Source organism: Sciurus carolinensis, chromosome 8 (genome assembly GCF_902686445.1).
Source record: "Sciurus carolinensis chromosome 8, mSciCar1.2, whole genome shotgun sequence".
Taxonomy (NCBI): domain Eukaryota; kingdom Metazoa; phylum Chordata; class Mammalia; order Rodentia; family Sciuridae; genus Sciurus; species Sciurus carolinensis.
Window position 1 is genome coordinate 122,657,755 of NC_062220.1, and position 18,886 is coordinate 122,676,640.

Below are 18,886 nucleotides of genomic sequence, written 5' to 3' on the forward strand. Positions count from 1 at the left end.
AACATATCTAGCTCCTGGAAAGAATTTTGGTGAGGTTTAACACTGTAAGTACTCTCTGGGCAAAGAATGGATAGGTCAACACAACAACTCTGTTGCCTTGCTAAGTGATCTTATCCTCTATCTCTAACCAGTAGCTAGTTCTGACAAGTTGTACTCCTGGGTGCCTTCACCTGCAGCTCAGCACACTCTTTTCCATCCCTTCTATGATGTGCAACACACCCAATAGAGGACTGGACACGTGCACAGTCAATATCACACTGCTCCAGGGTTACACACACTCTGTATTTCTACAGAATAAAGGATCAAACCAAGTCCTGAGAGGAGAATTTTAGAACACCTGATACCTGCTTCTCCCTATCCTTTTCTTTCTTCTGATCTGTCCTAACTATCCCCTTTTTTTTTTTGATATCTTTATCAGAGAAATTGTGTTTTAGAGAACTTAGATGAACTTAGAGAACACAGATGAGCAAAGACAGAAAGTATCACCTAGTACTCATCGTCCAAAGAAGACTGTCCCACTGTTTCAGGCACTGTGCCCCAGGCCTGTCAGTACCATGCCTAGTTGTTAGTGGTGTGGGCACTCTTTGGGGTCTGTATGCTGAGTTTCTGACTGTTACTTGGTTTCTGTTTCATACCTCATTTACTAAAATCCATCATGCATAATCATCAAGTCATGAGAGTTCAAATATACCAAATAGTAAATAGCCAATTTTATTTCCTAGAGGTGGGATATAATGCACTTAGCAGCTGACTTGTGGATTTGAATAAATTGAGGTAATAGAATAAAGGATGTTGTCTCCAAATTTCAAAATAATATGTGATTGTTAAAGAAAAACAATTTGAAGACAAATAAGCAAAAAACAAAGTGAACTTCTCATACAACCTTGGTCAAAACAGGTTGATATAAAATCCCCTATGTCCCTTTTCTATACTGTGTATCTATCTCCAAATTTAACCCAGAATAGCAAATACATGTGATTTGATCATATCCCTCCCCCTGACTTTTCAGGTCAAGAAATGATGCCCCAATCACAGTGAGAAACCACTATACCCATTAAGATGGTTATTATTTTAAAAAGTGAATAAAAGGAAAACATGCTGAAAAGGACAGAGAAATTGGAATACTTTTGTGTTGCTGATAGGAATACAAAATGGTGAAGACTCTTGGAATACAGCTCAATGTTCCTCAAGAAGTTAAATGCAGAATTATAATATGATCTAGCAAGTTCACATTTGGGTAATTATCCAAAAAGATTGAAAGACAGCATTATTCATAACAGCCAGAAGGTGGAAACAACCCAGCATCCATCAACAGAAGAAAGGATAAATAAACTGTAGTATACACATACAATGGAATATATTAGGCAGCCTTAACAATGGAATTTAAAATACATGCTATAAAATGGATAAAATATGAAAATGAAAAAAAATATACAAAAGGACAAATATTTTATGATTTCATTTGTATGAACCATCTAGAATAGGCAATTTCACAGAGACAGAAAGCAGCTTGGTGGCTGCTAGATGCAGTTCCTTTCTGGGGTGATAAAAAATTCTGAAAATATAGAGTGAAGATGGTTATACAATTTTGTTAATGTCCATCCCCCTTCCTCCCTTTCTTTCTTTTTACTGTACTTTGGATTGAACTCAGAAATGAACTACATACCTAGTCCTTTTAATTTTATTTTGAGACAGGGTCTCACCAAGTTGCCCAGGCTAGTCTTGAACTTTTGATCCTCCTGTCTCAGCCTCCTGAGTAACTGCGATTATAGGCATGTGCCATCACATCCAGCTTTGTGAATTTTCTTAATGTCACTGAATTGCACATTTAAAAACTGTTAAAATGATAACCTGTGTTATGCATATTTTACCACAATGAAAAAGAGAAGAAAGGAAGAAATTATATTCTCAATTGTAACTGTTTCCTTGTATGTCCTGTACCCTGACTTCTGGAAAAACCTCATAGGATAAGTTTTTTGTCCACTGAGAAGCACAAAGATAAACACCTGGAGCAAGTATAACCCTGTTCAAAGCTCCTGTGCTCAGTTCTGCACATCCCATACACAGGCACAGCAGGTACTCTGCCCCTTGTTATTAGCCTAGAGATGTCACTTGCCTGGGGTGCATGGATCAGATTCATTTCCAACAGCTGAGTCTGGAGGTGTCCCTCAGCTGGGTGATTATGCTTTAAGACATCCAACAAGAAGGAAGTACACTGCTGAATTAAACTGTTTTCCACGAAAACGTCCACAATCTGCAAAGATCCAAGCCATGTTTTCACTTAAAGAAGGCACTGTTTCATTTTCCTATTGAAACAGTTTTTGAGAAAGAATCTCATTCAGAAATTCAACAATTAGTCTCCTTTGCATTTTATTATATTTCTGAAATTCAAGTAATTCATAGCCTTTATTAGCTCAGGGGTAATTTTGTGAAATTACATCACCTATGTTATACTAACAGGCCACTTTAATGGAGTGGATCAAAGGGAGTTGTCTTTATAGTATGTGGGAGCCCCCAGAATCTAAAGTGATACAAATAATGTTAATCAAATTGTAAAGGTAGCAAATACCTGGGGTCTAGCTGCCATACAACATCATTATGTTATTCAGGCACAACTGGGAAAATGCACATTTACTTAAGACACTTTTTATTACAATTAAACAGATGTTAAACAATTAATAAAACAAGAGGTGAAATACAGGTAATAAACTTAGCAACTGTGCAACATTTTTCATACTTAAAGTATAAGAGGAATATATATGTATATGTATATATGTATATTTGCGTGCATCTGTGTGTGTGTGTGTGTGTGAGGAAAAATACATATTTGTGTACATATATATATATATGGGGTTTTTTTTGGTACTAGGGATGAAGCCAGAGGCAGTATACCACTGTGTGACATCCCTAGCCCTTTTTGTTTTTTTTATTTTGAGACAGGGTCTCACTAAGTTGCTTGGCAATCTTCCCGCCTCAGTTTCCCAAGTTATTTGGGATTATAGGCATGTGCTGCCATGCCTGGTGAAAATTTATATTTAAAAAAAAAACTTAAAAATATGAAATATAAACAAGATTTCAGCTAGACACTCCTTTCCCATTGAGAACTAAGTAAATTGGCTCATACACCTTATTATGATCTCCAAAATATCTGTAAATTTTCAGATGCATAAACCCAATTATAATTGCACCTATCATTTCTAGACAGGTTGTTGGTTTTACTGTTGTGCTTTAAGCTTTATTACACACCTATATATCACCCAGAACTTCTTGAATATAGTTTACTGAAGGTGACTTGGAATGTGGTTACACCTAAATACTAAGTAAGTTACACTAAAATCCAGGGCAATCAGACAACCAGAAGATGCAAACCAGGGTGACTTCTCAGCACTTTCCATTGTACTCAGGTGGGGTTTGGGTCATTTATCAGAAAGAAAATAATGAGGTAGTAATGGAATGGTATGAGGAATGGAGGGCTACCTTCCTTAAATAACATCTTCACATCCTACTACAAATCCCCACAAAAAGAAACAAAATACTCACAGTTTGACACATAAATCAATGAATATCCTCAATACTTGAATGACAAGTATTCAAAAAATAGACGAGAAGACAAGCTCTCCTAGTGTATTAGTTTTTTTAAAAAACTGAAATAATAATAGTAAATCAAAAAAGACACTGAATTGTGAGAACAGAAAACCAAATGAAAGGGAATCTTCCTGATGGCTACAAAAGTCATAAAATATCCCAAACAATCTGTGTTCACCTGGTTGATGTTGGCCAATGGCTCCTCATCCTGCACTAGCATTTGGGAAAACTGCAGACCCTGTTCTGGACTGATCCTCATCACACTCCTCAGCAAAGAGATCCAGTCTGGGACATAACCAACCTGTAAGTGAGGGAACACCAATCAGGAAAAATAAGTAAAAAAATTTAAAAAGAAGTTTATTATTTATTAAAAAATAAATTAGAAGTTATTTATTTATTAAAAAATAAATTAAAAAAGAAGTTTATCCTTTGTTTGGAATTTATGTTTATAAAGAAATGACTATCAACATTAGCATGCGTATGTATGATTCCTTTGCCAAATAAAATGAACAATTAAGTGAACTGATCCCAGGTATATGAGATGCAATTTACTAAACAAAGAGCATGGACCACAGAGAAGTTACCCAGGTTGGTGTGCAGGCACAGCACTAGCAAGCACATAGGTATAGGATATGAAACCCCCAAAACACTGACTTGACACACAGAGGGTACTGGGGGAGGAAGGAAGGAGAAGAAGTAAGAGAAAGATAATAAGATTATAAGAAAGCTTCTGACTGGAAATGAGATAGAAGGACTGCAAAAATAAGACAGGAAAATAAAAAAGTAAATAATAAAACATTATTAGTATTAATGAATGCCATATGCTAACAGCAGTACTGATAACTGATGTGCACCACAGTACTCACCCCACATAGAAGGTATTTTATAAATGACACAATTGGTAACCGCCCACCTGCAAATGAGTTATCTGTACAAAGGTAATGGTAAAACACGCCTTACCTTTTTGGCATAGAGTACAATTTTCTGGAATTGGCCTGTTTCTGCAAAACACTGAACCACTTTGCTTGGTACATTTGCTCGAAGGTACACACTCAGAGCCAATATAGGGTCACCAGTTTTGACCAAATCTCCCAGTTCCTCTGAACACTCTAGCTGTACATGCCAAAGGACAAGACAACATCAGGAGGAGTAGGGCACCTGCAACCTAATTTTCAAACTGTTTGGGGGTTATGATTTCACAAGTGTTTCTACCTTATCTTCTTTCAGCCACTTCTCTAAGAGTTGCTTGCGCCCTTGTTGAAGAACTGGCCGGCAAAGCTCCAAAGATTCAAGTTTATTGAGTTGACCCTGGTCAAGCAGGATTCCAAAGTACTGGAGCAAAGGAGAGGCTTGGCCAGGCTGGGCGGGTATACTTTGGAACTTCTGGATTGTATCACTGGTACGCAGAATTCCCTGATAACAAATGAAAATATAACCTGTTGCGCTGTAATCACAGGGCGTCCCTTCACTCAACAGAATTCTACAATGACATGACAGAGACAAAAATTCTTCTACCTCCATCAATAAGTACCGCGGGTCCAGGTCCAAGGAAGATCACAGTATGGATCTTACTTGTATCCTACCAGGCTGCAATTAGGCCTCTAACTTGAAGTTGAAGTTCTACACACATATTCAAAATACTCACAGTCCCATTAGAAATGGTTTGTTCAGGGGCTGGGCTTATGGTTCAGTGGTGGAGCATTTACTTGCCTGGCACATGTGAGGAACTGGGTTTGATCCTTGGCACCACATAAAAATAAATAACCAAAATAAAGCTATTAAAAAATGAAATTGGGAGCTGGTGGTGTGGCTCAGTGGTAGAGTACTTGCCTAGCATGTGTGAGACATATATAAATAAACATTAAATAAAGGTCTATCAAAAATATTTTTAAATATTTTAAAAATATTTTTTAAAAAATGAAGTGGTTTGTTCAAGTTCATCATTTAAAAGATAGGAAAAATTCTTTAGAGGAGAAGCAACTTGAAAGTCTTTATTTACTCAGTAGTAAGTCAAGTCCCAGGACAATTTATCCTAAAGAAATAAACCAATAACAATTCTCTAGAAGAGTGAAGAAAGCCCCAAATAGGACTGTCACTAAATAAAATAGGAAGGGCTATTTGATTTTTATAGTTTTATATTTAATGAATAGGTAATAACAGTGGAAAATTCAAGTTACCAAAAGACAAACCTGTACTTGAGCTAAGATGCTGGGTAAGAAATATGTAATGAACACAGACAATAACAGAAAAACAATAAAGAATAAAATGGTGGAGCAGAATTTTGTCTGTTTCCATTACTGATATGCCACCATTACTGATATGCCACTGGTAAAAAATTTAAAAAGCACACTAACATAGCACTACTATACTCCAATAGCAGTAGCAAAATGCTTTCATGTTTTATTTTGCTCTCAAGGTTGGGTCCTAAAACTTCAGAATGGCATACAGTGTTCGAGTTTCACTACCTTTGGTGCAGATGCTGCTACTTTGGCGGCTTCAGCATAGTTCCCCTGTGCAAAGAAGGTACTGAATTTTCTCACAAACAACTCGTCTGCCCCAGTCAGGTTACTACGAACAGCCAAACGCAGACCCAGGTCTGGATTCTGAAGCACATTGGTTGCATAATTCACAATGTTCTCTTCCTCAACACAAATTGACAGCACCTGTAAGAACCCACCAAGTGAGATAAGATCCACCTGGGAGAATGAACTATACACATGGTCTGCCACATTCCCTCATGACACTGCAATGTTTGCCAAATTCCCAGACTCATGTTGAGCATACTTGTGATGTTGGCCCTAAGAGTAAAAAGATGTAAAGGAGTCAGGTTCCTAATGGTAATAAAGTAGAACCACCCAGCATAGTGATAGCATGGGATTTTATGCAGCTGTTTAAAAGACTGAAAATGTAAAGTCATATGGGCACTGATCATAATGATGTGTTCAGGACGATGCCAAAATGACTTTCTTGGTTATAACTGATGATTATTCCTCTCAATTTTTCTTTTTAAAGCACAGAAAATTGCTTTTCTTCTCTTTTTAACTTTGGTTGAGAAAGATAACTTCAAAAGCATAGTATCTGCTTTTTCAACCTCTTCTAATCAATGGGTGCATAGCATGAAAAGGTATGTGGTACATATTAGAACTGCTGCTCCACTGGTAGATGCTTCATGCAGGAAGGAGCTGCTCTCTGAATCAATCCTGTTAGAAATGGTGCTGTTGAAGATAGGAAGTGAGGATGTGAAGAAGGCAGACATGAGTATAAATTTAATAACAGGAGTTAACTACACCTGATCACTTTCCTGAAGAAGGAAGACAAAGCTCTAGTCCTTACAGAAGGGAAAAGGTGGGAAATGAAACCTTGGAGTTATATACCTGTCCCTTTTTGTTGACACCAATAATCCCAGAGGTTGGTTCATGTGGAGCAGTTACAAAGATTGTGTCAGCACTAATACGGTTCATGTAGATGCACACACCAGATTCTAAATCATACATATGTAGGTAGCCATACTTTGTGATCAAATATATGACACCATGTTTAGCTCCAATCTGTAAAAAAGACAGAGAATGATGGGTTGGAAAAAGTAAGAAGAAGTCAAGTCAGAAAAAAAGAGTTCACAAATGATAAATGGGATCCCAGAGTCTCCAAGGCCGAGAGCACTGATAGGAGTAACCTATTCCTGAGATAGATTTCAAGTCCTTCTCCTAGGTGTGAGAGCAAATAACTTTGCCCAATCACTCTCAAATAAAGGTCCAAGAAAATCAGTCTATTCCATATATCTTTCAGGTAGAGACATTCTTTCCCTAGTTTCTTACGAAACCCCATTAAGCTTTAAGTTCATAAAAGGGGAAAGTTTTAGATACTCCAAATATTGACTTCACTTTCCAGTCTGCCTTCCATTACCACTTACAAACCTTTGCCAAGTGCCATCAACTCTTACAGAAATATTTAACACAAGGAAAGCTTGAAGGTTTAAAAAGTTTAAAGTTATTTAAAAGTATGGTGTGGCATAGGAAGAGTCATAGAAAAAGGGAACTTGATTGAGAACCCTGAAAGAGAATCTGTTATATGTGAGATATTTACCACAAATGGTACATGGCCTAGCAGTGGACTATAGTTACTTTAATCGATACATGATATTGATATAACTGGTTAGCTATTTGGGGATGGAGGAGAGAGTAAAGAACTTGGATCATTATCTTATTCTTTAGCTCAAAGTAAACCCCAGATGGGCCAAAGACTTTAAATTAAAAAAATACAATTAAGAGAATAACAGAAAAAAATATGGGTGACTATTTTGATCGTCTTGGAATACAGAATTATTTTCAAAACATGATAGTAAAGCCACACAAAAATGCAAAGCTTATGCAAGATGGAATATGCCACAAACCACCTTTTTTTATGACTGGGAAAAATACTTAAAACACATCAGACACTTAGTATTTCAGAACTACAAAGAGATATTAATAAAGACTGACAGAAAAAATGCAAAGATCAGGAAAATTCAATTAAAAAAATGCACACAAGAGACCCATTCTGCCTGAACAGAAACCAAGGGAATGATAAGAAAACCACTGAGCACTGTCCAGCTGTAAAGGGCAGCACTGGCAGAAGAACAATCTGCATGGTCATGAGAGTTGGTGACATGCATATGCCTCTGTCACATACTTTTATGTTTAGGAATCTGTCCTCAGACCTTTTGACTAATGAACAAAGATGTATGAACTGCAATTATTCCTTGAGGTGATTACAGTAAATCTAAATACACATCAGTGGGACTATTTAAGAGAACCACAGCATATCCATAGAATGGATTATGCAAACAATAAAATAAATGTGATTTTACTGACATAGAACTATCTGCAATATAGTGAGAGAGAGTCATAAAGCAGCAAGAGTAGTGTGAAACCACTTTTGTAGGAGTCTATTTGAATGTATCTGCATGAATGTATGCATATGAAGTTACTTTCTTTAAGTGGTGGTTACAATTATCAGCCATGGTAGGATTTCATTTGGTATTTAATCCTGCTGTTACATCTGTATTGTTGGAAACTGATATATGACATATCTTTTTTCACAAGACAGAAAAAAGCCAATTTCACTTTGGGGGAAAAATTACAATCTTTCATCAGGACACTATTGCTAAAAATCTATCTCATAGGAATTATTGTAAATATAGGCAGATATTTGGGAACAGAAATAAAGGAAATAGCTAAGATATGTCCAATTGTGGTATATTCTTTAAAATAAGTTTTTTCACTTCCCACAATATTCACAAAGAATACAATACCTTATGGAAATGTCTACAATGTACTGAGCAAAACAGTAAAAGGGAAAATAAACCATATAATCTTACATATATACTGTGATCCCAGTTTTGTCCAGAAAAGGTTTATATCTAAATTATTTATATAATAAGTAACATGATCTTTGATGTATTTTATATTCCATTGGTTTATCTACAGAGGACCATTTTCTTCTTTACATATTCTTGTACTGCAATAACCATCCAATTTTTTACAATAAAATTTTGGTACATGAGCTCGAAGAGTCTCATGCTGCCCTGATCCACCCTGATGAAGAACTTCTATGAGTAGGACTGTTCCTAAAATCATGCACAAAGTTGCAGGTTTCTAAATGGGTTTGAAAGAATCCAAGATCTGGGGTGAGGGAGAGAGTGAAGCAAACTGCAGATGACAGTTTGCTATACCTCAGAAAGTGCCAGAATGGATGATTTAGAACATGACATATTTAAAGAGCAGCTCGTTCATACCTGCATAGCCACTGGAAAATCAGTCTGTGCCTCTGGAGGGAAAAACACATCTACAGCTTTCTTTACAAAAGGCTGGTTTCCTGCTGCAGGCTGTCCAACTTCAATTATGTGCAACTAGAAGAGAGATCTTAGGTCAATCCAAGTAAATGCTCTTGGTGGTAGACAGGTACTAAACAAGGCACAGTGGTAAGCAGAGGTATAAGCTCTGTATGACTAAAGCTAAAACTTACATTCAAACAAAGAAGAAATTTCTTTATTGAGGTACTTGTGATTATTTCTAACTGAATCTTCACCAAGAACAATAGAAAGAACTACTGCCAGAAAACTTGAGAGTATTTAGTTTCTGGTCAGTTGAATCACTTCTCTCTTCCCTGGACTTTGGCGCTCACACTCATGAAGCAAAAATTCCAACTTGTATCTGTTGCCTATTTCAGTTCTCCTCTCCAATCACTCAGACACAGGCTAACATGAACTAGTCAATGAGATCTCATCACTGAATGTCAAACTCATGAGACAATCAAACCCACTGTGGCATAGGCCTGAATTTTTCAAGGTTATTCTGGGGAAATGTAAGAATTATTGTAGAACTTGGAGGAATGTCTGTGGATGAAGGGGCTCCTTCCTACTTCTTATTTCTGGAAAAAAAACCCAAAAAACGATTTTAAATATTCATGTCTCCTTATCTATTTCTATTAGAACAAGTTCTACATTCCTGATTTATAGAGGTGCCTTCACCATAAATTTCTTTTGAAAAAAAAGTGCCAAAGCTAAAACAAATCCAGAAAAAAAAAATGCAAGTAGAGTGGATCAGAGACAAGATACAATAGGGGTTAGAAGGTGTGTTTCACAGAAGTGGGGGCAGTCTGAATTTGGCCAGGCAAAGAGAAAGGTAGAAAATACCAAAGAGACTTGAGAGGAGAGGAGGCACACTGAAAGATGGGCTGGAGGAGATGGCTGATGTGCTGGCATGCAAAGGCTACTATAGATCAGATGGGAGACTTGCACACAGGAAATTTAAGATAAAAGGTAGTTCAGAGAAACCCTGTTGCAAGACCTATTAGTAAAAATGGTGAAGCAGGTCTGAGGACCTAATAAAGAACCATTTCCTGAGCCAAAATTAAGGTGATAAGTCACTAAAAGCTTAGACAGACTTGCTAAAGGTCAGGTGGTAACAAAGATGGAGAGCTGTGGTTTCTTGCTGAGGAGTTAAGAAGGACAGTGACACTGCCAACTAAAGTAGAGGTATGAGAAAAAAAAATGAAGGTTCTTGGGAAGCAGTGGTAGAAGGGTGTGACTTTGAACAAGAGGTATTTGCCTGTGAGAAGGTTAGCAGTAAAGAACTGGTGTCCAGGCAAACTCCAATCCATACATGAGACTGCAGAGCTATTCCTGTAAAGACAGTTGAACTCAGTTAGAAGGAACACAGGGCAAGGAACACAGGTTGAGAAGGATACCACACTCTTCACTGTAGCAGGGGGGAAGAAACAGCCATAAGTCTTGGGAGAATTACTGTGTGTGGTGGGAGACGGAGGGAGCTGTGTGTGACTCAGGTCCCTAGGTATGGAAGGGCCTGCCCCAGAAGGTTACTCCTAGCTCCTCTTCAATCTCGTGTGCTCCTCCAGGAGAGTGCCCATCTGAAATCTGAGTGTAGGAGATTACTGAGCACTCCTGGCTTCCAAGAGTTCTCTTTACAGGGAGCTGAGCAGGGTAGGTTCTGCTATGAAATGAAGGCCGGTCCCTCCCCAGTTCCATCTGTGAAGAGGTGGTAAGCCTCATTCTGAGGTAATAGGGTAGCAAGCTCTTTGTGCCGCATAGCTAAAGTTGGTGCCCTTAATTAGCTCTTTTAGCAACAAGGTTGACATTTTACCTGACTCCTACTTTTCTACTAGTTCTCAACTGAAGCAGTGCCTCATTGTCTCATGAAATCCTAGCAGAACCTCAGGTCTCTCTAATATCATGAGGTATAGGACACCTCCACACCACTTTCTTTGGCAGCCCTGCCAAACAGAGTCTGGATATACTCTTTGCTGTATAAAAGTCAACTGGCTCCTGGGTATGACCTTGCCTCTCTACTGCTTCCCTGGGACCTCATTCCCATCCCTACCACAACCACCAGGGTAGAACCATAACTTGGGTGGTGTGGAAGGCACACCTTATGGCAAACATGGCACTGCAGTGATTGCTCAGCTATCTCTTCCAAGAGGCTGAAGCATGAGAGTAGAAACTGTGCCTCACTTCCCTTCAAGGTCCATCTCAGTACAATCTAAGAGGATTTTCATGGGAAAAGGGCTAAGCTAACTTAAGGTTCCTAACTTTATGCCACAGTTGTTGCCAAATCACTGATATGTATGTTGCGTGAGTGGTTTTAAATCCTGTCATGAGTCCTCACTTACTTAGGCACCTGCAGGCCATGTCCCACTCTCAGTTATACTCATACAGACTCATGACCCTGACTCTGGACACTTTTCTAGGAAGAAGACAAAGTAGACAGGATCTTACCTTTCCTCCTGTGGAACTGCGTACAGCAAAGCAGAAGAGGGTGGTAGGCTTGGCATTCCCCTCTATCTTGAACTCTGCAAAAGCAGCAGCATGGCCTTCTATGGGTTGTGAAACCTTCTTCTCCACAGAATAGAGCTGCATTGCTCCAACCACACGGTTTTGCTAAGTAGAGATATTTTGTGATGAAAGGGAGAGAAAACAGACAAACAAGCAATTCTGAAAACAAATGTTTCTAGAATGAAAATCTCATACATTGTAATATTTCCTTAAATAAATTATAACTCTATTAGCTATTTAAAATGCATGATATGCTAAGTGCAATAAGTCATTCCCCAAAAGTCAAAGTTTAATGTTTTCTCTGATATGTGGAAGCTAATCCAAAATAAGGGCAGGGGATTAAAAAAAAGAGTAGAAGAAAGATCAGTGGAGTAGACAAAGGGGAATAAAGGAAGGGAGGAGGGATGGGATAGAGAAAGATAGTGGAATGAATTTGACCTAACTTTCCTATGTACATATATGAATATACCACAGTAGATCTCACTATCATGTATTTGCACAATACATTAATTAAAAAAAAACTATAAGTAGCAGAAAGATCAGTAGAGCAGAGGGAAGGACAAAGGGGGAGGGAAGAGAGAGAAAGAGGAAGTACTAGGGACTGAATTAGAACATTATATTCTGGGCTGGGGATATAGCTCAGTTGACAGAGTGCTTGCCTCTCATGCACAAGACCCTGGATTCAATCCCCAGCACCACAAAAAAGTATTTGTCTCATCCTAGTATTTGTCTCATACTAGACAAAGGGTCCAAAAATATGCAATGGAGAAAAGATAGCCTCTTCAACAAATGGTGCTGGGAAAACTGGAAAACCATATGCAACAGAATGAAATTAAACCCCTATCTCTCACCCTACACAAAACTCAACTCAAAATGGATCAAGGACCTCGGAATCAGACCAGAGACCCTGCATCTTATAGAAGAAAAAGTAGGTCCAAATCTTCAACTTGTAGGCTTAGGATCAGACTTCCTTAACAGGACTCCCATAGCACAAGAAATAAAAGCAAGAATCAACAACTGGGATAGATTCAAACTAAAAAGCTTTCTCTCAGCAAAGGAAACTATCAGCAATGTGAAGAGAGAGCCTACAGAGTGGGAGAATATCTTTGCCACTCATACTTCAGATAGAGCGCTAATTTCCAGAATCTATAAAGAACTCAAAAAACTCTACACCAAGAATACAAATAATCCAATCAACAAATGGGCTAAGGAAATGAACAGACACTTCACAGAAGAAGATGTACAAGCAATCAACAGATATATGAAAAAATGTTCAACATCCCTAGTAATAAGGGAAATGCAAATTAAAACTACCCTAAGATTTCATCTCACCCCAATTAGAATGGCGATTATCAAGAACACAAGCAACAATAGGTGTTGGCGAGGATGTGGTGAAAAAGGAACACTCATACATTGCTGGTGGGGGTTGCAAATTAGTGCAGCCACTCTGGAAAGCAGTATGGAGATTCCTCAGAAAGCTTGGAATGGAAACACCATTTGACCCAGCTATCCCACTCCTTGGCCTATACCCAAAGGACTTAAAATCAGTATACTAGAGAGATACAGCCACATCAATGTTCACTGCTGCTCAATTCACCATAGCCAGATTGTGGAACCAACCTAGATGCTCTTCAGTTGATGAATGGATAAAGAAACTGTGGCATATATATACAATGGAATATTACTCCGCAATGAAGAATGATAAAATTATGGCATCTGCAGGCAAATGGATGAAATTGGAGAATATCATGCTAAGTGAGATAAGCCAATCTCAAAAAACTAAAGGACGAATGATCTTGCTGATAAGTAGATGAGGACATATAATGGGGGGTGGGAGGGGTTAGCATTAGGTTTAGGGTTAGGTTTAGGGTTAGGGATAAGGAGTGTGGTAAGAATGAAGGAAAGGAGGACTGTATAGAGGGAAAAGAGGGGTGGGAGGGGTGGGGGGGAAGGGGAAAAAAATAATGAATCAACATCATTGCCCTATGTAAATGTATGATTACACAAATGGTATGCCTTGACTCCATGTACAAATAGAGAAACAACATGTATCCCATTTGTATACAATAATAATAAAAATAAAAAAAATAAAAAACCCACAAAAAACAAAGAACATTATATTCCATGCTATTATATCAAAATTAATCCTATTGTTATATATAACTAAAAAAACCCAATAAAACTAAAATTCATGACATAACTGAATTTGATGTGGAAAAATGACTATAAACAATAGGGGAGAAAATACTATAAAGAGCAAAGTGGATGATCTTAATTTGTTAAATATATGTGTATATTTGGTAGTGTGTGTGTGTGTGTGTGTGTGTGTGTGTGTGTGTATTTTTTCATAGGAAGTATGTCTTGAAAGCAAAGGCTCCAAAATGTTAACAGTTGTTAAACTGGGACAATGAGATTATGGACAAATTTTAAAAATTGTTTTCATCTGAAATTTATAAATAACAAAAATTACATTTAATAAAAGTCAGTAAAGCTAATAATATTTTATAAAACTTAGAACTTAGATTTTCTAGCAAAGAATTTCAGTACATTTTATACGTAATGTTAAATGCTAAAATTCAGGGTAAATGGTAATGGTACTCAAAAGCATCAAAGTTCAAACTCCTATAACTTAACATTCAAACTTTGATCTCTGCCAATGAGGCCCCCAGGAAGTAGTCTGTAAGTAAAATTCAGATTCTCAGTCTATTCCCCACCTATTCACATTTCTTCAAAATGGGAAAACAAGACCTCAAATTTTGCTGGAGCTGTGGCTCAGTGATAGAATGCTTGCCTGGCATGTGTGAGGCCTTGGGTTTGATCCTCAGCACTGCATAAAAATAAATAAATAAAATAAAAGATCCATTGACAACTAAAAAATATTTAAGAAAAAATCTTTTCTGCTGGGTGCAGTGGTCAGACAGCAATTGGGAGGCTATAATCCCAGCAAATCAGGAGACTGAGGAAGGGGGATCGCAAGTTTAAGGCCAGCCTCAGAAATTTAGCAAGACTCTATCTCAAAATAAAAAATAAAAAGGGTGGGGGATACTACCCGACTCCTTGGTTTATACCCAAAGGACTTAAAATCAGCATACTACAGTACAGCATTCACATCAATGTTTAAAGCAGCTCAAATCACAATAGCTAAACTATGGAATCAACCTAGATGCCCTTCCACAGATGAATGGATAAAGAAAATGTGGTACATATACACAATGGATAGTCAGCCTTAAAGGAGAATGAAATTATGGCATTTACAGGTAAATGGATGGAGCTGGAGAGTATCATATGTAAAATAAGCCAATCCTAAAAAACCAAAGGCTGAATGTTTTCTCTGATAAGTGGATGCTGATCCATAGAGGGGGGTGGGTAGGGAAGAATAAGGGGAGGGGAGAGGTGGGATGGGTGGGGAGGGTAAGGATGGTAGATTATGAGACGAACATTATTGCCCTATATACATGTATGAAAAGAATTTTTAAAAATATTTATCACTGTCAAAAAAAAGTTAATGAAAATAAATATATGAAAGTTTTAAAAATAAGCAAATATGTGGATACTCTATATGGGGGCAGTCTTCCTTTATTTTTAAAATTGGTTGGGCCAGAAGCTCCATTCTCTCTTCCTATTCTCCATCATGGCAGAGGATAAAGGTAAAAAGGAGAACCCCATCTGGGAACTTCACATCCACAAGCTCTGCCTCAACATCTGTGAGGGGGAAAGTGGAGACAGACTGACCTGGGGCCGCCAAGGTGTTGGAGCAGCTCTCAGACCAGACTCCTGTGTTTTCTAAAGCTAGATCACTGTCAGATCCTTTGGCATCAGGAGAAATGAAAAGATTGCTGTTTACTGCACAGTTTGTGAGGCCAAGGTAGAAGAAATCCTGGAGAAAGGTCTAAAGGTGTGGGAGTATGAATTAAGGAAAAATAACTTTTCGGATACTGTCAACTTTGGTTTTGGGATCCAGGAACACATCCATCTGGGCATCAAATATGATCCAAGCATTGGTATCTACAGTCTGGACTTCTATGTGGTGCTGGGTAGGCTAGGTTTCAGTAACACAGACAAGAAGCACAGGACAGGCTGCACTGGGGCCAAACACAGAATCACTAAGAGGAGGCCATGCACTGCTTCCAGCAGAAGTATGATGGGATCATCTTTTCCTGGCAAATAAATTCCCGTTTCTATCCAAAAGGCCAATAAAACATTTTCAGTGAAAAAAAATTGGATTAACTAGTAGATCATCACAGGCCAATGTTCCCACTGCAATGAAAAAGCTGGATGAAATAAAGTTAGACTTGGAATGCATGGAAGAACCTGGAAGCAGGGAACTTAGATTAAGAGTTACAGTGTTCAGCTATTATTTTTTCTGACGGCTAAGGATTGGGCTTCTGGCAGAGCCAGAAGAGAAACCAGCAAATACTTGAGTGGTCACACAGGATAGGGTGCCTCCCAAGGAATCAGGGGTAGGAGTCGGGGTTCATATGTACAGCATGCTTCCCATGCTGGTACTTTCTTGGAGTTCCACTTGGACAGAGTGGGAGAGCTAAGATAGGAGGGAAGAGTTGGTTGTCCTGTAAACTTTCAGGGCTGAGGAGACAAAGGCCCATCATGTTCTCAATGAAAAGCCTCTAAGGACCTCCGATGGCATGAACGGGTACAGCAGGGGCAGGTTGCATATCCACCCCCTTGCCACTCAATTTCTGCAATACCTCTATATTGTTTTACAACATTTTCATCACCCAAACGAAATCTCTGTACCTATTAAACGATTAGCTCCCAATCCTCCGTACATCATTCCTGGTAACCACCAATATGCTTTGTGTCTCTATAAAATTATTTATTCTAAAATATTTCATATAAATGAAATCATAAAATTTATAATCTTTTGTTTCATTTCTCTCACTTAGTGAGGTTTTGAGGTTACTCCTTGTGGTAGCATGTATTTGTACTTCACTTCTTTTTTAGGGCTGAAAAATATTCCATTGTATCGACTATATGTATAAGCCATGTTTTTTTAAACCCATATATCCATCAGTGAACATTTGGGTGTTTCCACCATTTGGCTATCATGAGTATCACTCTTTTGAATATATTTTTTCCCATTTAAAAATATTTTGCATTTGTTCTAATTAGTTATACATGGCAGTACAATACATTTTGATACATCTTAAATGGAGTATAACTTCTCATTTGTCTGGGTGTACACAATGTAGAGTTAACACAGGTTATGTAATCATACATGCATATAGGGTAATAATGTCTGATTCCTTCTATCATTCTTATCCCATGCCCCCTCCCCTCCATTAACTTCCCTGTGTAGTCCAAAATACCTCTGTTCTTCCCACATTGTCAGTTAGCATCCACATATCAGAGAAAACATTTGGCCTTTGGTTCTTTGGGATTGGCTTATTTTGCTTAGCATGATCTTCTCCAGTTCCATTCATTTACTGGCAAGTGCCATAATTTCATTCTTCTTTAAGGATGAGTAATATTCCATTATGTATATACCTCAGTTTCTTTATCCATTCATCTGTTGAAGGGCACCTAGGTTGGTTCCATAGTTTAGTCATTGTGAATTGAGCTGCTATAAACATTGATGTAGGTGTGTTACTATAGTATGCTGATTTTAAGTCTTTGGGTATAAACCGAAGAGTGGATGACTGAGTCAAATGGTGGTTCCATTCCAAGTTTTCTGAGGAGTCTCCCCATACTGCTTTCCATAGTGCTTGCACCAATTTGCAGTCCCACCAGCAATATGAGTGTAAATTTTCTCTCACATCCTCACCAACATTTATTGTTGCTTGTATTCTTGATGATTGCCATTGAGAGTAGAGTGAGAAGGAATCTCAGTGTGGTTTTGATTTGCATTTCTCTAATTGCTAGAGATATTGAACATTTTTTCATATATTTGTTGACTGTATTTCTTCTTCTGTCAAATGTGAAGTTCCTTTGCCCATTTATTGATTGGGTTATTTTTTTTTTTTTGGTATTAAGCTTTTGAGTTCTTTATATATCGTGTGGTAAAGAGAGAGCCTACAGAATGGGAAAAAATGGCATAGTTTCCCTAATTTCTCTTTCAGTGAATTCATCACTGATGTATAGGAATGCATTTGATTTACGGGCGTTAATTTTACATCCTGCTACTTTGCTGAATTCATTTATTAGTTCTAGAATGTTTCTGGTGGAATTTGTTGGATCTTCTGAATATAATCATGTCACCAGCAAATTCTGAAAAACTGAGTTATTTTTCTATTCATATTCCTTTAATTTCTTTCTTCTAATTGCTCTGGCTAGATTTTCAAGGACAATGTTGAATAAAAGTGGTGAAAGATGGCATCGTTGTCTTACTCCAGTTCTTAGAATGCTTTTAATTTTTCTCCATTTAGAATGATGTTGGCTTTGGGTTTAGCACAGATAACTTTTCAATGTTGAGGTATGCTCCTAGTGTTTTGAACATGAAGAGGTACTCTATTTTTTTTAGATGTTGATAGACCTTTATTTTAATCACTTATTTATATGTGGTGCTGAGAGCCAAACCTAGTGCCTCCCATATGCTAGACAAGTGCTCTACCACTGAGCCACAACCCCAGCCCAAGGAGTGCTATATTTTGTCAAACACTTTTTCTGCATTATTTGAGATGATCATATGATTATTGTCTTTAAATCTACTGATGTGATTAATTACGTTTATTAATTTCCATATGTTGAACCAACCTTGCATCTCTGGGATGAACCCCACTTGATGGTGGTGCACTATCTTTTTAATATTTTTTTGTATGTGATTTGTCAGAATTTTGTTGAGAATTTGTTCATCAGGGATATTGGTCTGAAGTTTTCTTTCTCACATGTGTCTTTGGTTTTCGTATCAGAGTGATACTAGCTTCACAGAATGAGTTTGGAAAGGTTCCCTCCTTTTCTATTTCATGGTATAATTTGAGAAGTATTGGTGTTAATTCTTCTTTGAAGGTCTTATAA

At 37.8% G+C, this 18,886-nt stretch overlaps 1 protein-coding gene and 1 pseudogene across 4 annotated transcripts in view; one reads left to right on the plus strand and one right to left on the minus strand.

Annotated features, from left to right (window-relative positions):
* Positions 1–18,886, minus strand: part of Cltcl1 (clathrin heavy chain like 1) — a 143,633-nt gene that overhangs the window by 52,677 nt on the left and 72,070 nt on the right. For all 4 annotated transcript variants that reach the window (XM_047560149.1, XM_047560148.1, XM_047560151.1 and 1 more), the window contains 8 exons: positions 11,858–12,019; positions 9,359–9,472; positions 6,960–7,133; positions 6,051–6,248; positions 4,798–4,998; positions 4,546–4,698; positions 3,764–3,886; positions 2,117–2,254 (listed from right to left, as the gene is read on the minus strand). In XM_047560149.1, the coding sequence (XP_047416105.1) occupies positions 2,117–2,254; positions 3,764–3,886; positions 4,546–4,698; positions 4,798–4,998; positions 6,051–6,248; positions 6,960–7,133; positions 9,359–9,472; positions 11,858–12,019 (1,263 nt within the window). The remainder of the gene's footprint in view (positions 1–2,116; positions 2,255–3,763; positions 3,887–4,545; positions 4,699–4,797; positions 4,999–6,050; positions 6,249–6,959; positions 7,134–9,358; positions 9,473–11,857; positions 12,020–18,886) is intronic.
* LOC124990524 (60S ribosomal protein L11-like) lies at positions 15,546–16,111 on the plus strand (annotated as a pseudogene).